This window comes from Larus michahellis, chromosome 1 (genome assembly GCF_964199755.1).
Source record: "Larus michahellis chromosome 1, bLarMic1.1, whole genome shotgun sequence".
NCBI classification, from domain to species: domain Eukaryota; kingdom Metazoa; phylum Chordata; class Aves; order Charadriiformes; family Laridae; genus Larus; species Larus michahellis.
The window spans coordinates 193,073,117-193,096,805 of NC_133896.1; the positions used below are offsets into that span (position 1 = coordinate 193,073,117).

General features: G+C 45.1%; 1 protein-coding gene across 2 annotated transcripts in view; it reads left to right on the plus strand.

Annotated features, from left to right (window-relative positions):
• The window catches only part of WDFY2 (WD repeat and FYVE domain containing 2), a 67,155-nt gene extending 45,790 nt beyond the window's left edge, over nt 1–21,365 (plus strand). Inside the window, exons 4-12 of one of the 2 annotated variants that reach the window (XM_074566408.1) lie at nt 365–419; nt 7,713–7,863; nt 10,691–10,803; nt 11,745–11,871; nt 13,900–14,005; nt 17,333–17,434; nt 19,020–19,150; nt 19,452–19,560; nt 20,205–21,365. In XM_074566408.1, the coding sequence (XP_074422509.1) occupies nt 365–419; nt 7,713–7,863; nt 10,691–10,803; nt 11,745–11,871; nt 13,900–14,005; nt 17,333–17,434; nt 19,020–19,150; nt 19,452–19,560; nt 20,205–20,234 (924 nt within the window). In that variant the 3' untranslated portion in view covers nt 20,235–21,365. The remainder of the gene's footprint in view (nt 1–364; nt 420–7,712; nt 7,864–10,690; nt 10,804–11,744; nt 11,872–13,899; nt 14,006–17,332; nt 17,435–19,019; nt 19,151–19,451; nt 19,561–20,204) is intronic. The other variant, XM_074566418.1, reaches the window with a different exon arrangement.
• The last annotated feature ends 2,324 nt before the right edge of the window (nt 21,366–23,689 follow it).

A 23,689-nucleotide genomic window follows, 5' to 3' on the forward strand; every position in this document is an offset into this window, starting at 1 on the left:
TTTCTGCCCAGGCAGTCCTGAGCAATAGGTGTTTGCTGCATGACAGACCTCAGGCCTCTTTTTGTGGTACCTCGACCTCACAGCCAGCCATTTCTGTCAGCTTTTTTGACTTCTTTTTTAATAGTTCCTCTTTTATCTCCATCATTTTGTTCAGAAGCACTCATGATGTTGTTCCTTAGGCAGCTTTAAAAAGTGAAATAATTTAGCTTTTTAGATGGAGGCACTCAAAATTAGCAAAACTATAGATAGGGCTGTGCTTGCAAAGAAGGGAGAGCTTACCTTTGTAACAAAGTCAAATAAAAACTCTCAAACACTTTACATCTCTAAACCCTGATTCTTTTGTTTTTTCTTTACGCTCCCTCAGGAATTCATTTTATCGGAAGATTACAACAAGATGACACTAGTGAAAAATTACCAGGGTAAGAACCATGATCCGTGTTAATTGGTTTGTATTGTCATTAATTTTTGTTAATGTTCTCTTAAGGAGTTGTGGTGCCACCCTGACTCCATTCACTGAAGCCATGTGCGACTTGCTGAGATCAGTGATTTTTTTTTTTTTTTTTAAACTAATGTAAATACTGGTTTTAGCAATAGATCAATCATGTGTTTTGTTCTGAGATTGCAAGACTTCTAAAGAGCTGTTTCATGTTCTGTTTCTCCTTTTAAATGTTCCTTTGGAATATCATTCTAGACAGAAAACTGTCCAGACCATGTTTGAGAAGAAGAGTGTTAATTTTTAATCTTTAGTAATCCAGTGTATCTAACTAAACAATTTAGGAAACTAACACATCTTTTAGGGATGAGGCATTTAGGACTGTAGCTTTGGGGGTTAGTCTGCTTATATTTCAATAATTGTCAGCTTCGGTAATCTCAAGATTATCAGTGAATACCTGTCGTAGTAAAAGGTCAAGAAATGCTAATCCATACCTTTTCTAATTATATTCTGATATTCACTAATGTGATGTTTTAAGAAACTTAGCTATTTATCCTGTCAAACCTCGAAAGGACACTGCACTCGGGACAGGTATTCTTGTAAAAGTAACAAACACATGCAATAACTTATTCTTGTATCTCTTTTACTATTAGACTAAGAGGTGGTATGATATTATATTTATCATATCGTATTATATGCTAAGCATTATGTTTCTGTATAGAAGCCTCTGACATGTTAGCTTGAGATTTCTCACATGTATTTTAAAATATGTATTTACTCATGTATTTTGGGTTTTATACCTTGAAAGGTTGAGAGGATAATTTAAATGTCTAAATTGAGGCTCTGGGGATCACTTTGTAACATTTAGATTTTAAGGTATGAAGAGAATCTTGATTTTTGCAGGGCATGGCTAACATGCATTGACTTTCAAGTGTTTTACTTCAGGTCTTTCATGAATTCCTGGTGTGTTGTAAAATTAAGCTAGAATGCCTGCATTTTTTCTTGGCTTGTAAAAACTGAAGAAAAACATCCACTGATGATAAAATATGTACGTGAATCTTAAATAAGATTGCTGCAGTCTGACAGTACAAATCTTTAGTATCCGAATTTGTGATTGCTCCGCAGTCACCAAGGTTTGACACAGCTAAGTTTCACATTTAAGGTTTGTTGCACTGAAGAGTCCTACCGACTGTTCTGTCACCCCCTTTGTTATTAGGTCATCCATTTGCATGCTTGGATTCAGTCTTGCAGGCTAATCACAGCCTAGGAAGGGTGAGATGAAGTCTTTTCTTCTGTATATGCAGAACAACACATGCATGAGACACCACCTTTCTTGCCGAGCTCTTCAGGGAAAAGGCTGAAAACTTTGGAAGTGGGAACATGTATCTTGCCAGTACGGCAGAACAGCCAGTTGACCATGTGTTGGTTTAACCCCAACCGGCAACTAGAATGATAACAGTAATAATAATGACACGGGTCACTCTCACCGCCCGGTGAATTGGCACCATCTGGAACAGGGATCGTAGATTCCCACCCCCTGGCCAACCCCCATTTATATACTGAGCATGACGTCTATGGTATGCAATATTTCATTGGCCATTCCATCATGAAAAAAGTCCTCGAATAGCGTAAACATCACTTACCAGCAACTAAAAACAATAGGTATTATTGACATTCCTGGAATCACCAGAAAGAAAGTTACTAGAAAGCAATCACTAGAAAGAAAATTAACTCTTTCCCAGCTGAAACCAGGACACTGTGGCAGCCCACCCAAGGCCTGGAGAGCACCCTTACATAAAATTTTAAAAAAAAAAAAAAAAAAAAGGAAAATGAAGGCTGTTCTCATGTCCGTCTCCTGCAGTGTGCCAGATATGCTGCTGCTGCAGAGCATTGGAGGAGGCCTTCGTATAGGAAGATGCTATAGAGAATCTCCACGGGTTGTCCTGTGGGAGAACCCCAGGAGTTCAGATGGAATCCCCTAAATGGTGGACAACAGAGGATACTAATGAGGATCCATTAACATCAGCAGAGAGGCAGTACAACTGATCACAGTCCCGGCTGGAGTCATCTTCTTCCTAGGCTGCTTGTCTTGGCATGGGAAGGCTCTTGATCAGTTCTGGTTATGTTGTGCTAGGACTGTCAGATGATGTGTTAGAAGATCTTATCTGAAAGCTGTGGACTTATTTTAGGTCAAGAGAAGCAATACTTGTGCCCAGAATAGGCATCATTTCAGTTCTAGCCCAAACCATACCAATTGCTGACAGCAGACGGTGTCTGCCTTCAGGCACTTAAGCCAGTGCATGTGACACTCACTCCTGAGAGTCACGTTTTCCTCCCTCACTCCCAGAGTTTGATGTTTGCTCTTTTCCCATTTTAAGCTGATGAAAACTCTCTTCCATTAATTTAAAAAATAGTGGCAGTGTGCAAGTGACCTATTTTGGGGAGTGGAAAGAAAGCGTGGTGATCCCAGGCTGCTGGGATCACCCAAATTCATGTGTGTAGGGGTGTCTGTATAGTAATCCCTTCTGTGAAGCATTAGAGCTGGTGTTCTGCTTTCTGCACATTGCTGGACACGTCGACAAAAGTTTGGTTTTGGAAAAATACACCCTCAGGTACTGTTGGAGATGCTTTTTTTTTCTTTTCTTTTTTCTCCCCTCACTTCTGGATTAGGAAAGCCAGACCGCTGTTTGGGCTGCAAATGGAGATGGTGACCTGAGATGGGGAAAGACAGGTCCCAGTTCATTGCTACAGGAGGGACAAGACTCAGTGAAGGGCCATTCAGATTCGGTAGGAAACTTTCCCTGCAAAAGCAGTCGACAGCTGCCATAACAGCCAGACAGGACACAGGGATGGAGGAGAGCTTCTGCATGAAGACACACTCTGCCCAGCTTACCAGCAGTGCTGGCAACCCATGATGAGCTACACAAACGCTTCTGGGCCACTCCTCTGTCCAGACCAGCAATGACATGACACTGAGTAGGCTACAGCAACTCAGGGACAATCTCAGCTTGCCTCAGCTCTACTGGAAAGTGTTACTCAAAGTCCCAAGGGGCAATTGCAGCAGGCAGGTTTTTGATGGTGCAAGGAAGGAAAACAAAGCAGAGATTCCCTGCTGTTTGCAGGACACAGATGACCTGAGGCTGCTGCTGCTCCACAGCACAGTGCCTCCCACCATCCCCATCCATAGAGTTGTGCTTCCTCGTTCTCCACTCCACACCCTGTGTGTTGCTAGGGGAGCGCAGCACCCCTTCCACCACTTCCCTGGAGCTGTACTGGAGGTCTGGGGTGCTGAGCAAGCAAAGTGAGATGCTCTGGGAGATGCTGTCAGTCACAGGCTCCTGCAGCTCCATTGGACTGTGCACCAGGAGGTACTTCTCTGCTCCTTACAGTTGCCTCCGTCCGGGACACTGGATCTGGGCTTACTGGCGATGTCACCAGGACCAGAGTCCAACAGCATTGCTGGGACACAGCAAGGTGGGAAGGGACTCATGTTCACCATGTTCTCTGGGAGAATATGCAAGGAAGGGCCACTTAGTCCTTTGGGTAGGCATGTCATGATCCAACAGAGATGAACCCTCCTCACTTGGTCCAGGGTGACTCTACTCCACAATCCCATCCCTGTAGTACATAATCCTCACATGGGTGTGCCAAGGCATAGGGGTTGGCATACGCACCTCTGCAAAGCCTTCGGGCAAGGAAAAACATAATTAAAAAGAAGGACCATATAGTTTTATTGAGTATGGTGGCCTTCTAGTAGTTCATTTGTTAAAAGCCTTACTTTAAAAAGTGTTGGGTGTTTGATTTTTGTCTTAAGTTGTCAAGTAAGGCCTTCATATTCTTTAAAGATATCTGAGGGGGCGTAAATAATTTTATTATTTACTTTATTAATTTCTTATTTACCAAGGAGCTTTAACTTAGCCATGCTGGATGGTTTTGCCAGCAAGTAAATGTTCAGCAATGCCATTAAAAGTGGCACCTTGCCTAGCAACTGGCTGGCTATCGATTGTGTTCCGCAAAAAGGTATTATAAGTAGCTGAAGCTGCTGTAGTGATTAAAGAACACTAATTGCATCTTGAAAGGCCATGAATACGCCCGTCAAATGGTCTGCTAGTGACAGAGGGTGACAGCACGTGCATAGGCTGCGCTTTGGTCTTGGCATACGCCCGTCAAATGGTCTGCTAGTGACAGAGGGTGACAGCACGTGCATAGGCTGCGCTTTGGTCTTGGCAGGGCTCTGCGGCCAGGTCCAGTGTCATATGGCAACTGAACGTTGGCAGCGGAGGTGGCATGCCATGCTCTGCAGAGGTTTTGCTGCGACACTGTGGATGGACTTGCGAAATCTTCCTTTTCTCAAAAGGGGATTGAAATGCAGAAATTGGGGATGTAACACGCACTTCTTCTGCCAAGCAGGATTTGTAGGCATGCTTCTGCCCCATGCTTTCTGCAGCCTGCCCATTTCAGGGGTGTTCCCCTGCCTCCTCGCTTTCAGGCCAGTTCACACCATGCCATTAATTCTGCTTTCCCCTAAGCCTAGCGTCTTCTCTTGTGCTTTTCTTGCACATTTTAAGCTTTTATTTCTTACTACTAACCTCTACCTCTCTTTTGGTGTTTGCTGCTGCTTTTCACTGTTGTAACTCATCCCTGGAGGTATTTAAAAGACGGGTAGACATAGTGCTTAGTGATACGGTTTAGTGATGGTTTTTGTCGGTGTTAGGTTGGTGGTTGGACTAGATGATCTGAAAGGTCCCTTCCAACCTAGACAATTCTATGCTTCTGTGATTCTCCCTTTCACCCAGCACAACCTCTTTGCCCTGCACTGTGCATGGCTGTGCTTCTCAGGCCTTTGCCTTTACACACAGCACAGACCCTCCTTTCCCCTGCCCTCTAGCTGCTGACATCTCAGTGTGCATCTCCTGGCTGCAGCTGCTTCACTCTAGGCATAGCCCTTCCATCCTTTCTCCAACCTGCTCTTAGTGCAGTGCTCAGTGCTGCTTTCTCATAGCAGGAGTGCAGCCCCCCTGCTCCCTCCCACCCTCCTGCTGCAGATGGACCTGCTCCCTTCTCCTGGCTGCTGCTTCCTGAACCTGTGTTAATCCTAGGGCCCGGACCTCTTCCTTGCTCTGCTGTCAACTTCCAACCTCCTGACAGCTTGCTTCTTTAAGCCTTACATGGGTCAAATTCCCTCTAAATGACAAGTGACTTTCTACATGCATTTGCCCTCCCTTTCCTCACTTAATTAGGTGACCTCCACTGTGCTCTTTCACTTAGTTCGGATGTTTTTGCCATCAGCGTGTGTGTAGTGGTACCGGCTAATACATGCAGCACTTGCAGGTGGGCAACAGAATCCTGAATTGAAAAGATAGCAAAAGCTATCACGTACACCCCTTCCACCTCTTGGCACGTACATGTTTCTTTTGTGTCCACTCCTTAGTTGCCAGAGAGAGCTGCTTCACCATCCACGGGCAGTACTTCTAACAAAAGGTATAAGCCCTGAATTTTAGAAGTTTTCAGAGGAGATTTAGGAGAGTTGGGTGGTACCAGCTATCCCCATGGCCAGTCAAACCATGGGAAGCTGACGCTAACAGTAGCCATTGCCACATGCTGAGACAATATCCCTGGACAGGCCTTGTACAACCTGATCTCAACTAGCTTTGGAGGTCCTGTGGAAGTGGATGGGTCTGTCTACAGCACTGCTGGTGCACACCAGCCCCTGGGACATGTGTATAAACCCATCAGGTGCTTGTAGCAGCACGCATCCCATGCCATCATGGCTCTTTCTGCAGTGCACCGCTCCACCAGCTAGTGCAGATGCTCCCAGGGAGACCAACAGATAGGTAAAGACAAGCATTAGTCACCCATGGGGTCACTGAATTTCCTCCCAGAGAAGAAATCTGGAGGGTGGAGAGAAGAGAGGATCTGTTTAAAAGAGCTCAAGTGACTCCTGGGTGGTCCCCGTCCCTCTATCCTGATTGCAAACACAGAGTTTAAAAGTGTATGGAAATGAGAGCCAAAATCTGAGTGCTTCTATGGGCAGGGGTGAAAGCATCTGGGCACAGTTCAAGTCTGATGCTGTAAACTAGTCCAGCTGCCAATCACAGTTGTGGCAACTTGCACCAGTGCATCTATTGCCTTTTCTCCTTGGGGAATCTGGGTCTAAAAAGCAGTGTGGATCAGGGGCAGATGTTAGCTTGTGCAAGCCGCCTCTTCTTTGCTACAGCTGGTTCCCCCTCGTACGGTTTGAACACAGCTCTCATCTATGCGTATGTGTATTTGTATAGGGCAGGCAGCAATCTTCCCATACTGCTCTGAGGAATTTCTCTGCGTTTCAAACAGAGGTTTCGGGCTTGTTTTTAAGCTTTCAAAGATATTTCATCTTTCCAGCATGTCAGCTTTTACACAAACAAATACAAGCAGCCTGCTTTGTGCGACACATGTTGCTGGGTCTCAGAACAGTAATAAACCAGTAGGGCTGTAGGTTGAGAAGTATGGCATTCACCACTAAGTTACAGCTGGGAATAATTTTGCATGTCTTTCCAGCCACTTGTTTTATTAAATAGCCGGCTCAATCAGCACTTCATGAACAAGCCCACTGGTCATTCATACAAAAAAAGGTCTGTACAAGCCTGGGTTCTCTTACTTTAATGAAAAGCTTTTGATGACTTTATTTAGGTAGCAGTAGAAATTTATTTCTTCAGCTGTTTTATTCATCTTGCCCAGCTGTGATCTTTTTTTGGGAGGTTATTTTATTTCATCCTAACTTCCTTTTTAGCTAGTTTACATGCAATGATAAAACTTCCTTTTGGTGCAGGGTCGTGCCTGTGCTGTAACTCACCATTCTGCTGAGGTACCACAATCTGCAGCCCAGACCCACCAGACCTCACAGCAGCAGCAGCATCTGCACCGCTGTCATAAAACCAGTTCAAAAGAGGTTTAATTAGAGGCCAAAGTGCCTTCCACAATGGCAGCTTTGTTGGCAATGATACAATGATGGAAGGAAGACTTGTGCTACTGTACAAGATAAATGGCTGCAATAGGCACGGAAGGAATTAAGTCTTGCTTCTGCTCGTTCTCATGCAAACGCTGAACACGCAGAGCAGGGACCTTACAAGCTTGCATGGTAGCTCGTGTCAACAGGTTTATTAAACACCAGCTTCTGTAGGGAAGGGTGGATGGGTGAGTAGGGAGCGGAGGAATTGGGTGCAGTTGGTATTTGCAGTGGTGTTCTGCCCCCATGTTCTTCTCCACAATGCAGTTATACATCTGTCTGCTTAATTTTCAGCTCATCAAAGCAGGGTCATGATGATTCTGTTTGTCCTGGAGATGGAGTGGGTGTTAAGCACCGGACAAGACAAAAACTTCACGTGGCACTGTTCAGAGAGCGGCCAGCGGCTGGGAGGGTACCGCACCAGCGCAGGCGCCTGTGGCCTGCAGTATCCTTTGCTGAGCTCTTGGCTTTATTTCTGCTCTTTGGCACTTAAACAGCCTCTTTGGTTGATTTTTCTGATTGTCCTCCAAATTTTGTGCCCTGTATAGGTTCAGCGCTTTGTGAGAGAAATGGTTACTTAAAACCAATTTTAAAAACTGTCTGTTCTTCTTGCTTTGTCTCCTTAATGCATGGTGGCGTATTTAGGTCTAAGCATTTTCGAGCAAAATAATGGGCGATCTGCAACCTATTGTGGTCTGCTTTTGTAATAAATATGGACAGGACCTTCATTTAAACATGCAGTGCATGCTTTCTTCCGAGAATTAACACTAGCAAAGTAGGTCGGTGATCAGGTCAGCTGCCTGTGTGTATGCATGGTAAAAATTAAATTACATTAGTATAAAATAATGAGTACTTGTCCTTCACTCTGGAATAGCCCAGTATGTATTGGGAATTTGGGTTAACTAAGGAGTAAATGGCTCCAGAAACGGCACTCAAGTGGCTTATTCACCTAGAGCTCCCCCGGCTGCCTGACAATAAAAGAAATATTAATTCATCTTTATTGCAAATGAAAAGGGAAGTGGAAAAGTATGAGCTCTTAGGCTGAAACCAAGGGTTAGCATAAACAGACTTTTTAGTGCCCCATGGCGTATGTGGTATAGATGATGTGTGTTTTGCTAGTTCATGGGAAGTGAGACTGACTCTAAATTACTTTCTGGACACGGACTTGCTTTATATCATCTGGTCATTGAGCCAATCTAAATGGCATACAAATTTAACTTAATTTTTAACTGAATGATAAATACTTTTGAAAGCGTGATGCAGGAATTTATCCTGTATTTCCTAAACCTCTCTAGAGAATCGACCGTTTTGAGTGATTCAAAATTTTGGAGGATGCTTTAATTTGGGTCATCAGATCATGATGGCCTAGTTGCCTTCTATGGTGGAGTGACTACCTCAGTGGACAAGGGAAGAGCTATGGATGTCGTCTATTTGGACTTCTGTAAGGCCTTTGACACGGTCCCCAACAACGTCCTTCTCTCTAAATTGGAAACATATGGATTTGATGGATGGACTGTTTAGTGCATGAGCAATTGGTTGTATGGTCACATCCAGAGGGTAGTGGTCAACAGCTCAATGTCCACATTGAGATTGCTGGCAAGTGGTGTTCTTCAAGGGTCCATATTGGGACCAGTACTGTTCAATATATTCATCAGTGACATAGACAGTGGGATCGAGTGCACTCTCAGCAAGTTTGCAGACAACACCAAGCTGAGTGATACGGCTGACACACCTGAGGCATGGAATGCCATCCAGACAGACCTGGACAAGCTCGAGAAGAGGGCCTGCGTGAACCTCATGGGGTTCAACAAGGCCAAGTGCAAGGTCCTGCACCTGGATCGGGGCAACCCTCATTACCAATACAGGCTGGGGGATGAAGGGATTGAGAGCAGCCCTGCTGCTGTCAAGAAGGACTTGGGGGCGTTGGTGGGTGAAGAGCTGAACATGAGCCAACAATGTGTGCTCGCAGCCCAAAAAACCAACTGTATCCTGGGCTGCATCAAAAGCAGGGTGGCCAGCAGGTCAAGGGAGGTGATCCTGCCCCTCTACTCTGCTCTGGTGAGACCCCACCTGGAGTACCACATCCATCTCTGGAGCCCACAGCACAGGAAAGACATGGACCTTTTGGAGCAGGTCCAGAGGAGGGCCACAAAAATGATCAGAGGGCTGGAACACCCCTCCTGTGAGGATGGGCTGAGAGAGTTGGGGTTGTTTAGCCTGGAGAAGAGAAGGCTGCAGGGAGACCTTATTGTGACCTTTCAGTACTTAAAGGGGGCTGATAAGAGAGATGGGGACAAACTTTTTAGCAGGGCCTGTTGCGATAAGACAAGGGGTAATGGTTTCAAACTAAAAGAGGGACGACTTAGACTAGATATAAGGAATAATTTTTTAACAATGAGGGTGATGAAACACTGGCATGGGTTGCCCAAGGAGGTGGTAAATGCCCCATCCCTGGTAACATTCAAGGTTGGGTTGGATGGGGTTCTGAGCAACCAGATCTAGTTGAAGATGTCCCTGCTCCTTGCAGCCCTTCCAACTCAAACTGTTCTATGGTTCTACGAGCATGCTGTTGGAGGGTGGGAGAAGGGAGAATTGTGGTAAATATTGCAAAAAACAGGAATATAGGGTTTTTTCCCAAATGTCCTGTGTCCATAAAATCAGTGCTCAGTAGTTGCTCCTTAAATATCCAGTGTGGACTCTGAATGTGGAATTAAATTGGATGAAGAGGTCAGAATCTGTCCAGATAGATGGTTCCAGTAGGTGGTTGAATGGGTCCAGATTTTATTCAGTTTAGAATATGATGTGTGATGCACCTGATGTGGCTGACACTTCCTAAATACAACATAAAACAATACCCTTTCAATGTACCTGCATATTTAACCATAATGAAGGAGCAAAAAACTAGTAATAGTTATTTTATACAGTTTTTGGAAGGGAAAGAGAGTGAACACAATCCAACTCTAGCACCTAAGTTAGAGGGCCTGGGGAGATGACTCCCCTGTTCATGGCAAAAGGCTACTTCAAAGGTGTTTCATAATAAAAATACAAATTGCATCCTCATTTTTTCCCACTTTTTGGTTTACTCAGGGAGGCTGCACTATTAATATGAACAGGTATGAGCTTGATGCCTAAAAGCACACTCTGAATACCTCCTTGAGACTGAAGTGCTATTTGCAAGGTTGCAGTATACTCGCATGAAAAGAATTAACAAGTCATGAAAGGAATGCAAAGCTTGTATAAGCAATGTATTTTCCTCAGCATTTATCCATCAGATTTGATGTGGAAACCCGGCACGTGTTTGTTGGTGATCATTCTGGGCAAGTGACCATACTCAAACTAGAGCAAGAGTCCTGCAGCCTGGTTACGACATTTAAGGGACACACAGGTAAGGCCTCAGGAGGAGAGCCAATTTGATTCTTCATCTGTGCTCAGCATCACGGTGGTTTGACTCTCCTGTGAAACACTAGGTTGGCTTGTCTCAATGCATAGCATGGAAGGGAGATAGACCTTAAACTTTCTCCACAGCTCAGGGAAATTTATTCTTTATTGGTAAAACCGAGAGTGATCAGACTTCTGATCAGAAAACTTCTATGGCAGAAAACACCACAATCAGTAGCTGCTAATTAAAGCAGAGTGAGAGTAGAACAAGTTGTGGTAACTCTGGGCGGGAGGATGTTCCTCAAGGAAAGACCAGTATTGGTAGATGCTTTTGCCCAAGTGGAATAGGCACATTTTGGAGGCATTAACTGCAGTTTCACTGCTGGGACTTGTGCCCCATCACACTTTAAAAACAGCAACTCTAGGATGTGATCCTGTCATCTAACAGAAGAAACAGAGGTTGTTCCTCAGCATTTTCTCTCCATATCCCTCCTCTCTGATTGAATGCTAATAGCTCAATCACAAGGTAGCACAAGGTAGTTCAGTCCTTGTGCTAGGATTACTGTGAAGATGCTCATAATATTCCACACTTGCTTCTCTTCTTAAATAAAATCTATATCCTGGAATGATGGAGATGAAAAGCTGTGTAATCACACTGTGACTGTCCTTGTGCCATGCTTTACTGCTTAGTGAATTCATCCATGCGAGTGGCAGTGGAGCCCTCTGCCCACAGAAAAGCAGGACGGGGCTTCAGTCGGTTTTCTAGGCTGTTAGTTTTCAACTGACAAGCACAGTGACTGCATGGCCTTTGCTAGAGAGACCTGCATTTTAATCACTGTCTGTATTTTTTGTTGTGTGGGTATGTATGTATTTATTTATTTATTTAGCTACATTCCTGTCTTCCACTTTCTGTAATGAAATGACGGTTGTGTGCACCTTCTATTTCAGGTGGTGTCACTGCTCTCTGTTGGGACCCTATACAGCGAGTTTTATTCTCGGGAAGTTCTGATCATTCCATTATAATGTGGGACATTGGAGGAAGAAAAGGAACAGCCATTGAGCTCCAAGGACATAAGTACGTTCAAAGCCCTTCCTCCTGCTTTTATGGGAGCAAAGCTAAAGGCAGAAGCCACATCTGGAAACACACAGCCCAAAGGTTACAGTCTTCACACGCCTCAAGCTTATATGTGTGACTCACTGTGGTCCATATGCAACTGGAATAAGTTGCATATAGTGAGTTTTTCAGTGTTGGGCCCACAGGCTGGTTTGAGAGTCTGCAAAGGGTGGTGAAGGAAAGCACAATATTTACAGTCCTGAATGTGTTGTGCCAGAGCCTGCACCTTTGTTGGAAAGAGGAGGATCCTCAAAGAACAGCTGCAAGGAAATTCTTGCTTTTTGGGTGTCAAGGTCTTTCCTTCCCCTAGAGGGAGCATCAGGCTTGGACAATTAGTCCCTTTTATCTTCACGTTAACTTTTTCCATGACACTTTACCTGCAACCTGAATTCTAAGTAGTGCTTTACGTATAGGGGCCTTCACTGTCTCCTCAATGCAAAGAGGCTTCATCTTTGCACCTACAAATCTCGCATTTGCATGGCATTGTAGATGTCTTTGAAGAAGAGTAAGCTTGTGCTGGGCGTTGAGCAGAGGTCAGAACGGCTCTAAGTGCAATGACCTCCTGTTAACACTGGCAATGCAGTAAGTTTGTTTCAGTGTACTGGGAGTGCGTATACGTGGGATTTGCATGCCAGGCTCAGGTCTGGAGTGGCAAAATCTCATGGTGGTTTTGGTCTAACAGTTTCTTACATATTCATACATTTGTTTTGAGTGATGCTGCACTCTGCTGAGTGATTTGGATGCCGCTGGGATTTCAGAGCACTGCAGAGCTTTTGTTGAAATTCCCAGATCACCCTCGTACCCTACCAGTGGTGCTTGCTAATGGACTGCTGCTAGATTTATTGCCGTGGAAATTAGTTCTCCTGATACGAAGTTAGCCTCCAGATCTTAATCATAGAATAGTTCGGTTGGAAGGGACCTTTAAAGGTCATCTAGTCCAACCCCGCTATAATGAGCAGAGTCATCTTCAACTAGATCTGTAGCATGGCGGTTGGCTGGCACTGTACAGCATAGAGAGCTGGTCCTAAGGACAACAGGGACTAAGAAACATTTCACCTGATGGTGCCACTGGCGTTGGCAGGTGGGCACTGTGAAGGGAGGCTGTGTTGTACCAGACTGTCCCAGAAATGCATTCCACTCTGGAGAAGCAGCCACATGCACAAGTAAATGCATTAGCATGAAAGTCCTTTGGGTACATGAGAACAGTGGTGGCAGCAAAGAAAACCAAATGGTATGGGATAGTTCCAGTCATTGTGTGCTCGGTTACTGGTACTTCTTGATCTTGTCTTTTCCATAACACTGTTATACGGGCTTTGTTTCCCAGGTTGTAAATAGCTTGAGATGAGGCCTGTTTTTTTTTTTTTTTTCTTTTATGAAGGAATGAGCACAGCTTTGGGGGTTTAAATTGCATTATTTCTCTCATGTTGCTTTTTCCTTAAAAGAAGAAGCAAAAGCACCTAAATCTTCCACCTTACCTTGGGAAGGCTTAGGAACAATTTAGTGATTCCTATATAATTTTTGAAACTCTCTGTGCTTGTTAGCGCTGAAAGAAAATCTTCAGTAGTTCCTCAGTGCTTCATTGCTAGTTGTTGCAGAGATTTACAAAAACAAAGTTGTTACTGACTTTCTGACAAGAAGGTACCTTACTGGGGCTGTGTTTATGGATCCAGATGTGCCTTCTGAGAGGTCTGGAGCTGCAGCTCTGTCTGAGCTTCCCGGTGCAGCTGGGACCTCCCGTCTCAGGAGCAGCAAAAGCAGTTATCAGAACAGATCTTTGCCTTTGTGGATGCTGCCCAGATGAGCAACACTGGTTCTGGTTCCAGATGGACAGCAAAGACTGATTTGTGTCTGATGGATGCCATGTACACTGAGAGGCGGAGGGAAACATATGGGCAAACAAGTAGTTTATACTGCTTAATTGTATATTCTGTGCTTACTTGTGTGCTAGCCATAGATGGTTGATTAGTAACTGTCTCGTTTCTTTTTCAGCGATAAAGTTCAGTCTCTCTCCTACGCTCACCACACTCGGCAGCTCATCTCCTGTGGTGCAGATGGGGGAATCGTCGTCTGGAACATGGATGTTGAGAGGCAGGAGGTAGATACTCAATTCTTGTCAATTTGGTCTGAAACAGTTTTGGGAAGAAGGGGCCTTTCTAAAACGTGAAACTTTCAACCTGAACAAGATCATTCCGGGCTTTAAAAATGTTTTTGGACGTGCTCCAGTTGTTATACAGCAATTATGCTGTGCCTTTGATAATATGGTACCAGGGAAATTGTCTGGCAGAAAATGCTTATTAAGTAGGCTGCTAAATGGCTCTTACCCTTTACATTACTGCTCTGAAAGACATCCTCTAAGGAGAGTACTGTGAGATGTTCTGCCCTGTTTTTCATGACAACATGAGAAATATTATCAGTTCTGAGGTAAATGGATGGATTGATAATTGTTAGGCAGTTTTAAGGAAACCAAACAAGAAAGCTCTTTGTCATCTCTGGAAACCTGCAGCCCCATTTTTTTCCTTGTTCTTGCTAAAAAGACATTTAACTAGGGCTTTAATCTCACCCGCTACTCAGTCTTGCTTCCCTCTGGTGTAACCACGTAGAAGTGGAGTAAACGATGACTTTGCCGATCCAGACAGTAAGATTTCACCCACGCGCTCCTAATTGCTTTTGTGCTGCGCGGCCAACAAATGTAAGAGGGTGCAAAAACGCACCCCGGGTCTTTGGCGCTGTGGGAGCAGCCTCCGCTCAGCAATTTCGGAGACTTGACTCAGAGAGGGGGAGCGAGCGCCATGCTGAGTGAGTCAGACGTCAGCCCTGTTCGGCAGCACGGCAAATCCTGGTTTATGTGAGTCATGGCAAACCTCTGCCCTGCTCCTGCAGGGGGTAGGAAGGCACCCCGAGTCCCCGCAGTGGGTAGGTCTGAACAAAGTTTTTGGCAGCATGGGCTTTTGCCAGCTTTGCTGGTTCTCAAGGGTTTTGGCCTCCCCTGGTTGTGAATGTCTCCCTGGAGGAAGGAGGAAAGCTAAGTGGAACATTGGATTAGAAAAAACCGACTGAAACAGGCCTAGGCAGGAACTGAGCTCCCTTTTTTTAATGTGAATTAGCATTCCAGTTGGCTCTCTTTAATTGCTAATCTAATGGCCAATTATGTCATCAGCTCCAAAAGTGAAACGAAAGCGGAGTGGCTTCCTCCTTCCCAACAGATGTTTCCTTTTTGCTGCAACTGGAAGATCCAGAAATGAAAACCTTTATTTATTTGCTGCCTTCAAAAGGCTACAGTAAGGGTTAAGACTGGCTTGTTGCAAAACAGGCAGCAATGCTGTAAGAAGGCTGGTCTGTAAGAAGGCTGGTTTGAAAAGTGGAGGAGAAATATAATTAGCTAAATGAGGGCTTAGCAGCAGGTGCTAACGAGCACGCTGCTCTCTCTGACTCTGGCTATGTGGGCTTGTTCCTGTTACCAGTAGTGCAATAGAGGGTGTTTGTGGTGCTAAACCACCTCTAAAACATGAACCTTTGAGGTGTTAATCTCAAACCTTGGTTCCGGGTTCTAGAGCGTTTTCTTTTGGATTTTGGCTGTGGGATTTTTGCCCTTACTCAAGGGTCTTCTCTACGTGATGTGTGCTTAGTACTCACTTTGATGCAGTCAGATTTTCCCACGTCTCTGAGATGGCACTAGAGTGAATTAAGCCATTTTAGCCCTTGATTCCTTATTTTAATCTCTAGTTTTAAAAAGCTGGGAAGAGGAGGGCATCTGAAAGGTGCTAGAAGCTGTGTTTCTATTTGACTACAAAGCGGTTACTTGTCACAAGCAAAATGTCTTCGTGTATAGTGTTCAGATGCTTAAGAGATGAAAACTTATATACATGCAGATGTAAATCCATAGGCATTAAATGAAAAGATGGTTGTGGGTAGAAAAGACAGGGATTTGTCCCAGTTGCTCTTCAAAGTAACTGGCAGAAGAAGCTGAAGCAGGCGGTTGCTTTATTGCTGGGGGTCAAAACTATCCTGGGAGGCAGGGGTCTCCATCAGCCTTACCCTATCTTTGCCTGGCTTTTGTATTATTTTTGATTCTTAATCTCAGCTGTGTTTCTTGCCATTTTAAACTCCAGTATGTGAGAAGCCGGTGGCTCTGTTAAACCAACTGCAGTTTGCTAATGGCACTTTCTTATAAAGTATTAAATGTTATTTATTGCTTATTTAATCTCATGGAGTTGGTGGGGCTGGTGGGAGCACATTACAGGGGTGCTGAGGCAGGGCTGGTCCCATCTGGCTGGGGCTGCCCCACTGCGGGGACAGGATGGACCCGCTTGCCAGCTTTAGGCTGAGCTCTTGTCCTGGTGGGGCTGAGAAAAGAGCAGAAGTCATCTGCTGGGAAGGAGTGTCGCTCTTGCTAGGTCAGACAGACTGACAGGCAGCTGGAGAGGGGTCAAGAACCAAGACTCTTCCCAAGTCCCACATCCCAGGGAGGGTTTCCTAAACGTTGTGGGGAGATGCACTGCATGTCCCCCAGCAGCTCAATGCAGGACAAGTGTCATGGGATCCAAATGTAGGGGAGGAGACTGACTGCCCCCTCCGCATGCCCTCTTGCTGCTTCAGGTGTTCCCTGAGCTTTTTCAGGATCTGACAAGACTTGCTGCCCTACACCAGGGCGTCTGGTCCATGCTACTCTGCACAGTAAAACCTAGCTGCAGGAGAGAGAAGTGCTGTTAGTATTTTCTTTCTTTTCTTTAAATCTTCTTACCTGCTTCATCCACAGAGTGGGTGCAAAGCTACGCGCCTTGTTAGGAAATGGAAGACCTTCTTCCCATCGTCTTAGCGTAAAAGCAGGGAAAAGAGCCAGTGTGGGTTTTGGGCTTGTTCAAGTGAATCTCATCTAGCTCACCCCGATGCGTGATTTGTAGCACAGGCACCTCTGAGAGCAGGAATGCCTCTTACAGTATTAAAAGAAATAATAATTAGAAAACCAGAGCATTTCGGATACCTCTCCCTTTCTTCCAGATGAGTAGCTTGGCTATTGGAAATACTAATTGCCCACAGTTTCCACCAGAGGCAACAGCAGATGGTAAATGCTGTCCAGACAGGACAGAATATTTTTATATGCTTAATTCCAAACTTGGAGAGGTGGGGGAGGCTTGTTTGTTCCTGGGTTATTTTTGTGGTCTTATAATCGAACTCTCCTTCATGATTTGGGTGAGAAGTGTTCCTCCCATGTTCTTCAAGGCTCAGAGATGAGCCAAAAAAGACATACCACAGAACAGTCAAAATGGCATCTTGTGGTAATGGGGATTTTTAATTAAGTTTAGCTGATCACATTACCACACCCCAATACATCTTTCTTGTCCTGTCTCTGAGCTCCATTGGAAGCCTTTCTGTTTGTTGCTCATTCCCATCTTGTGTCTATGTGTGTGTGTGTGTGTTGCAGACCCCCGAGTGGCTGGATAGTGATTCCTGTCAAAAATGTGACCAACCTTTCTTCTGGAACTTCAAGCAAATGTGGGACAGCAAGAAAATAGGCCTCAGGCAGGTTTGTATGGGTCCTTTGGTGTGTTAACATGGTGCGATTAAGCTTTTCTCTCATAATAGCTCATGGTAACCTTTTTTCGCCTAAAGCCTTGCGAATTTGCACTTTGTTCTTCCACTGAGTGCTCGATAGTGGGACAGTGAGCTCCCCTCTGGAGAGGCTTGATTTTGTGGTCAGAGCACACTTCAGTTTTCTTCTGGTTTTTTTTCTTCTTTCTTTTTTTTTTCCCCTTTTTTTTCTGTCTTTTTTTTCTTTTTTTTTCTTTTTTTTTTTTTTTTTTCCCCAGACAGTCCCAATAGCAAATGCATGTAATAGGCCTTGGCCTGAGTAAATTGGTTTTGGGCCTTCCTTGGCTTTAGCCATGTGGGATTTTGCTTATTGTTAGTTGAATGTGTTGTAGAAAGAAATTTGCACTGATTTTTGGAGATTGTGCTGGAGCCAAAGTTGTTTTCAATGGGCTTGAGTAAACATCTGTAACTGCTCAGGCTGTGCTGGAAAATGCTTATAGGTCTGCTTGGAACATACCGCTGTGTTTTCCTGCCCAGCAGGAGAGGGCTGGGGATCGCAGACGCTTGGGAGAGGGCCATAAAAATGCTGAGAGGGATGTTCTCATGGAGCTTGGAGAAATCAGGGGTTTGAGGCAGAGCTGATCTGCACCTTCTCCATATGTAATGCTCATCGCCGCAGAGCCTGGCTCTTCTGTGGCTGGTGAGGCAGCCTTGTGGTCCCACACAGCCAGAGCATGAGAAACCATGAGGCAGGTAGCATCAAAATGCAGAAACGCTAGTGCTTTTGATGCTGAAAAAGGAGTTGACCAAGATGATTAGATGGCAGATCTTTCTACTTAGAGGCTGGGATGGGACTCCAGAATGACACTTTGCTAATATAGCCCTGTCCTACCTTGTCCTGGAGATGATTCAATGTGTCATATGCTGCTGACTGGTGCTGTCATCCCCTACCGCCCCCAAAGTGAGACTCCCAGGGACAGGGGTAATTACAGCTCCCAGCCTTGTGGCCAATGCCTGGCTGGCCGGGACACATCTCTCAGGTGCCTAGGGACCTCCTTGTCTTGTCCTGCCATCTCTAGCTCTGCTAACGAAAAGATGACAGCTGGATTTCCTTCTTCCACCTTCAACCCTGCTGAAACCCCCCTGTAACGCTGGTTGCACTCAGTGAAGAAGCCCTGACCCACAGCTACATCCACAGATGCCAAGTGCTGGAGGCAGTGATGATTTACTGGGTGGTGTATGGTGTCAACCTGGAGCTTAGGAGAAAGGTAGATAGCACCTAGCCTGGGTAGTGTTTTATCTGCCACTTTCCCAGAGTGTCAGTGATTAGCTAGTGATTAGCTGCTGCTTGCCTCAGGTAGTGGAGGAGGTGGGGGGGAAGTAAGATTTTGTTTGTTCCCCTCCCCCCGTTTATTCTGAAGAGCTTGCCTGTTTTCCTTCATCATCCCTGGAAGAGTCACTTTCCTGTTGGCTGCAGCCTTGGCTGGGTCTTGCTGGAGTGAGATGGTAAAGGCAGTGACACCCAAGCAGTGATCTGGGTTTGTGGCTGAAGATGTCTTTCCCTGTGTTGTTTCCTACAGCATCACTGCCGGAAGTGTGGGAAAGCTGTGTGCGGCAAATGCAGCTCCAAGCGCTCCTCCATCCCGCTGATGGGGTTCGAGTTCGAAGTCAGGGTCTGCGACAGCTGTCATGAGTCCATAACGGATGAAGAGTAAGTGTGGACACTGCACCAGCTTGCACTGGAGTGGGACAAAACTCCTGCATCTGGGAGGGCCTGGGCGGACGCGGGGCTCCCAGAGGGAGCAGCCCAGTGGGGTCGTCCCTGGGATCTTTCAGCAAGGCACCCTTTGCTGGCACTCTGCAATGCCAGCAAACCGCGAGGAAAGGAGAACCCTCCACCCCTGCTCCTTTCATTACAGCAGCATTCAAATACTTGTTTCCTCGATAGAGACTATTTTGGGGGAAAATCCTGCAGTCACAGTCTTTGCTGATTTTCGGATTTCTTTCTTCAGGCGGGCACCCACGGCTACTTTCCACGACAGTAAGCACAACATTGTTCACGTACACTTTGATGCCACCAGGGGATGGCTGTTGACCTCGGGGACAGACAAGGTTATCAAGGTAGGAGCGAGGAGGTTGCTCTAACTCCTGTGTGTCATTTCCCCTTCCTCTCCCATATAGTTGCAGGTATGTCCTACCTGCTTTCTTCCACCCAGAGGCCTCTCACTGATGGACTTGTGCCCAATAAAGACCAAGGAGGTCTTCGTCTATGAAGTTATTGCCCGAAGGGACTGGGACAAGTGCTCACTGTAGCTTTTCCTCTGGGTAGACAAACTGTATTTCAACACGCCAAATCACAGTTTGTGTGGGTGGGTAAAGAAATAGCTAAAACAATGAGTAAGTTTATAACAAAGCTTGAATAATTAAAAAAAAAAACACCTTACAATGTGTTATGACTATGCTAATCATTCAAGTTAGCGATATAACGTGCGTTATTTGGTTTCTCTTAAGGCCAGCTATGAATCTGGCTCACAAGGGTAAAGCATAGTGACATAGAGAATGTCACTTGGTCAACCTCCACCAGGCTGACATAAGTGCTGGAAAATGAAATCAAACTTCTGCAGGCTTGCTGCATCCACCTCTAACTAGGTAGCCTCTCTTAAGCAAAAAACAAGGCGCAAATTATTTAGAGATGACATTATGTACTATATTTTATTATCTTTTACCATTGCTGACTATGTTATTATATTTTATTGTATTAACAGCTGTGGGATATGACACCGGTAGTTTCTTGATGGTACATCAGTGGAACTTGAAAGGTGATATTTACAGACGAACCAGATTTCCTAACCCTAATCATACTGCAGAAGATAACGCTGGGCGCATACAGCAGATGAGAAAGGAACTAATGCGTTTACAACGATTTTACGTCCTCTGCTTGATCAAGGCTGAACATTTGCACGAAGACTCTTTCCACTTATGCTCAAAATATACAAGAAGGTATTTTTTTAACTAATGGTTTGTACGATCTGACTTCGGTTGTTTTGAGTTTGTTCGGAAAATCCGTGTGTGGTGCAATTTTTAGTTTTTATATTTCACTGTGTCAAGATACTTGCTGCTTTGTACAGAGGGTTCTCGGGTTGTGTCCTACCGTGTGAGTTTTCGGTATCAACATACTCTATGAGGCAATCGGCTCTCCCCGCAGCGAGTACCTATTGATTTGGGACGTTTCTGCTGACCGCGCTGTCTTCAGTGGAGGAACTCCAGGCGCAGCGTCGTGTGTTCTCCAGCTGGACCACTGAGGAGCTGAGGGACTACTGTAATTCCTAAAAGGGCTCTACCATCTTCTTGTCCTAGCGGACATCATCTGGAGAGCATTTTATTGGTTTGTAGTAGCTAAAATCCAGCTTTCTGCCTCTTTCCTTGCTGCACAAATCGCAAAACCAGGGGGGCAGGTTGCTTAGCAACTAATTTCTACAAAAACTGAAATAGTTTTCCGGCTCAGAGCATTACAAGGAGCACACAGACCCGCTTGAGTTTGATGAGGCTGACAGGCTGATTCAAATTAAATTATTGGCAACAGGAACTTTTGGGAGTATTTGCGGGGGTAGCGGGGGGGGAGGTGGGGGGGGGGATGGGGGGGCCCGCAGGCACAGATCTAAAACTGGTCTAGGTCTGAAAAGTCTGGTTTACCTCTACCTCTACCTTGCGCAGCAACATTTCAGCATTTATACCTGTCTGTGTTGTTGAAGATGAATTTGATTTTCCCGTTTTCCATATGGTTAGTCATATTTATTTTTTCAAATGCTGATGGTTTTTATTAATTTCCTCTCTAGACCAGAAACTGATAACTGCTGAGTGATGCGCATTGTCCTGTTGTCATATTTTACGGTTTCTTTTAAAAATAAAAAGTATTTAAAAACCTGGATTGACCAAAATTACCTTTTTAGAAGGATGTCGTCAAGATGAATAGACAAAAAAGCCCTTTTTTCCAAAGGGATCTTCTCTGAAGAGTCAACTGTCTGTTCCTTTAACCCATTTCACTTTTTAGCACGCTATTGCTGATGTGCTTTGAAGGAACTGGTGTAGAGAACAGAACTGCAGACCAGACCTAGGGCTTTCCTGTATCTCCTATTTAAGGAGGCCTCGTGGTCTGTAGCTGCTGTGACACAGCACATCAAGTGGTGCTCAGTCTTGCCCCATTTTGGACTCTACTTTTCTCCTTTAAAGTAAACATAATATCCTATAAATGATGTTTACCACTACAGAGCACATTGCTACCTAGAGAAGCTTTGTGGTTTCGCTTGAGTGATAACACCTAAAGAAAATAAAGCTTCTCCTTTGTTTGCCCAGCAGTAATTCACTTTTGAGGAAACAAAAAGGTTAACACAATCCGTGGCATTAATTCTGGACCAGCGAGCTTCCACAGGAAAGGGTGAGGGGACTTTCATGTGCATGCCGCAGGACTGCTACATATTTTTGGGGAAAATTCTCTTTTTAAACATCCTGTAAACTATGCTTAAGCATTTTGCAGTCATGTTCTCTGAAATGATGCCACCATGGCTTTCCTGGTCACACAGCCTGCTGTTGGTTCCCCTCTAGGCAGCATATTTTAAAGCATATTTTCAAACATAATTCACACAGCATTAAAAGGTTCTTTTTCCAGCTTGAATGCTAATTGTTTTCGAAGTCCTCCCACTTTCTCTTCTGGAAACTAGATGCTTGTTTCCTCTTGGAAGGCTTTTCATTCCACCTTGTCCATGTTTTCTGATGACTGAAGTGTTCTTGGCTGACGGAGCTATGCAAGATGAGCAAGTCGCCTGCCAATATTTCATTCCAGCTGAAGAAGATGTACAAAACTTTGCTGGACTATGCTGTTCCACGTTACCTTGGGCTCAGGGCCTTTTGGCCGAAGATCTGACTTGTTTTGCTGAGTGTATCTCATGGTGGCAGAAACATGGGAGCACCGAAGTGAACTTAAGTCACTGTTCCTGAGGAGACGTAGCGGTTGCAGCAAGCCCGGGACTCCAGCGTGAATTGTGTTTACAGTGATGGACCGGTGGAGTCATCAAGCTGAGGATCTGCCCCATGGTCAATGCCTGGTCCTTCTGCGCACGTAACGTTCAAACAAAGGTGAGGAATTGACTCCAAAGGAGACTAAATTTGGGACCGAGGTGTGTTTGGACTGCTCTGCAGTACACTCTTGGCCAACCCCCCTTCTCTTCCAAGCAGTTGTGGGTACAGTGTTGTTTACAGATGGATGTTGGGTATACGCATCCATTTTGCAAAATTTCCTTGCTCTTCTTTCTGACTAAACTACCTGCAGGGTTATCTGAGTTTAACCTGAACATTCCCTTATCTTGCAGTCTCAGGGCAGAGTGGTCTTGGCTTAGAAAGTGGTATAAGCTGAAAGCGAAGCTGGCAGAGAAGGGGAGGTGTGTCCCTTTGCCATGACTGTAAGAGCTGTAATGTAGAGATACGAAGGGAAAATAGGCATCTCTAATTCAAACAATAATTCCTTTACCTCCCAAATGAAACAAGAAGCGTTTGAGGTTGGGCAAGTTAAAATGCCTGCCTGCCTCTTCTGCTGTGTTAGGGTAACAGTCTCAATTTCTTCTGCCTTCTAGATCCACACAAAAAGGGATCCCTGTTGCCTGCTCCTTTTATTTCCATTTTAGTTGCTGAACAACAAATCTTGAGGTATTTTTATGAACTGCATTACTGGGGAGGGGGGGCGGCGTGGTTTTTTTGGTACAGATGTAAAGCATGCAGCACCCCACACACACTCAAATGAAACGAAGTCCCTTTTTCCCCAGGACTTCTGAAGCACAGCAGCAGGCTTTCAGTGATACCTCCTGCTGCGCCAAGGGGCGTGCAAACAGTGCTGGCCTTCCTCTGCTCTCCACTTTAGAGAAATTGATTTTCATTTCTCGCGTAGCTGGTGTTTCCTCGGAGGAAGAAGCAGTGTTCTTCAGAGCATCCACCTGCCATTCTTGGTTTTAAAATGAACAGTATCTGTAGTGCTTGGGCAGGTGGTGGGGCAGGCGCTGGTCGGATACTGTCGCGGTTTGGGCTGGACTGGCCACCAAAACGAAGGACAGATGGTCTTTTTTACCTCTCTCCCCTTCAGAGTAGGAAAAGCATCTCCCCTCAGAGGAGAGGAGAGAAAATGAAAGAGAGAGAGACTTACGAGTTGAAAAGAAATGAAACAAAACTACTTTAATGAAATATTAAAATAATAAAAAGAAAA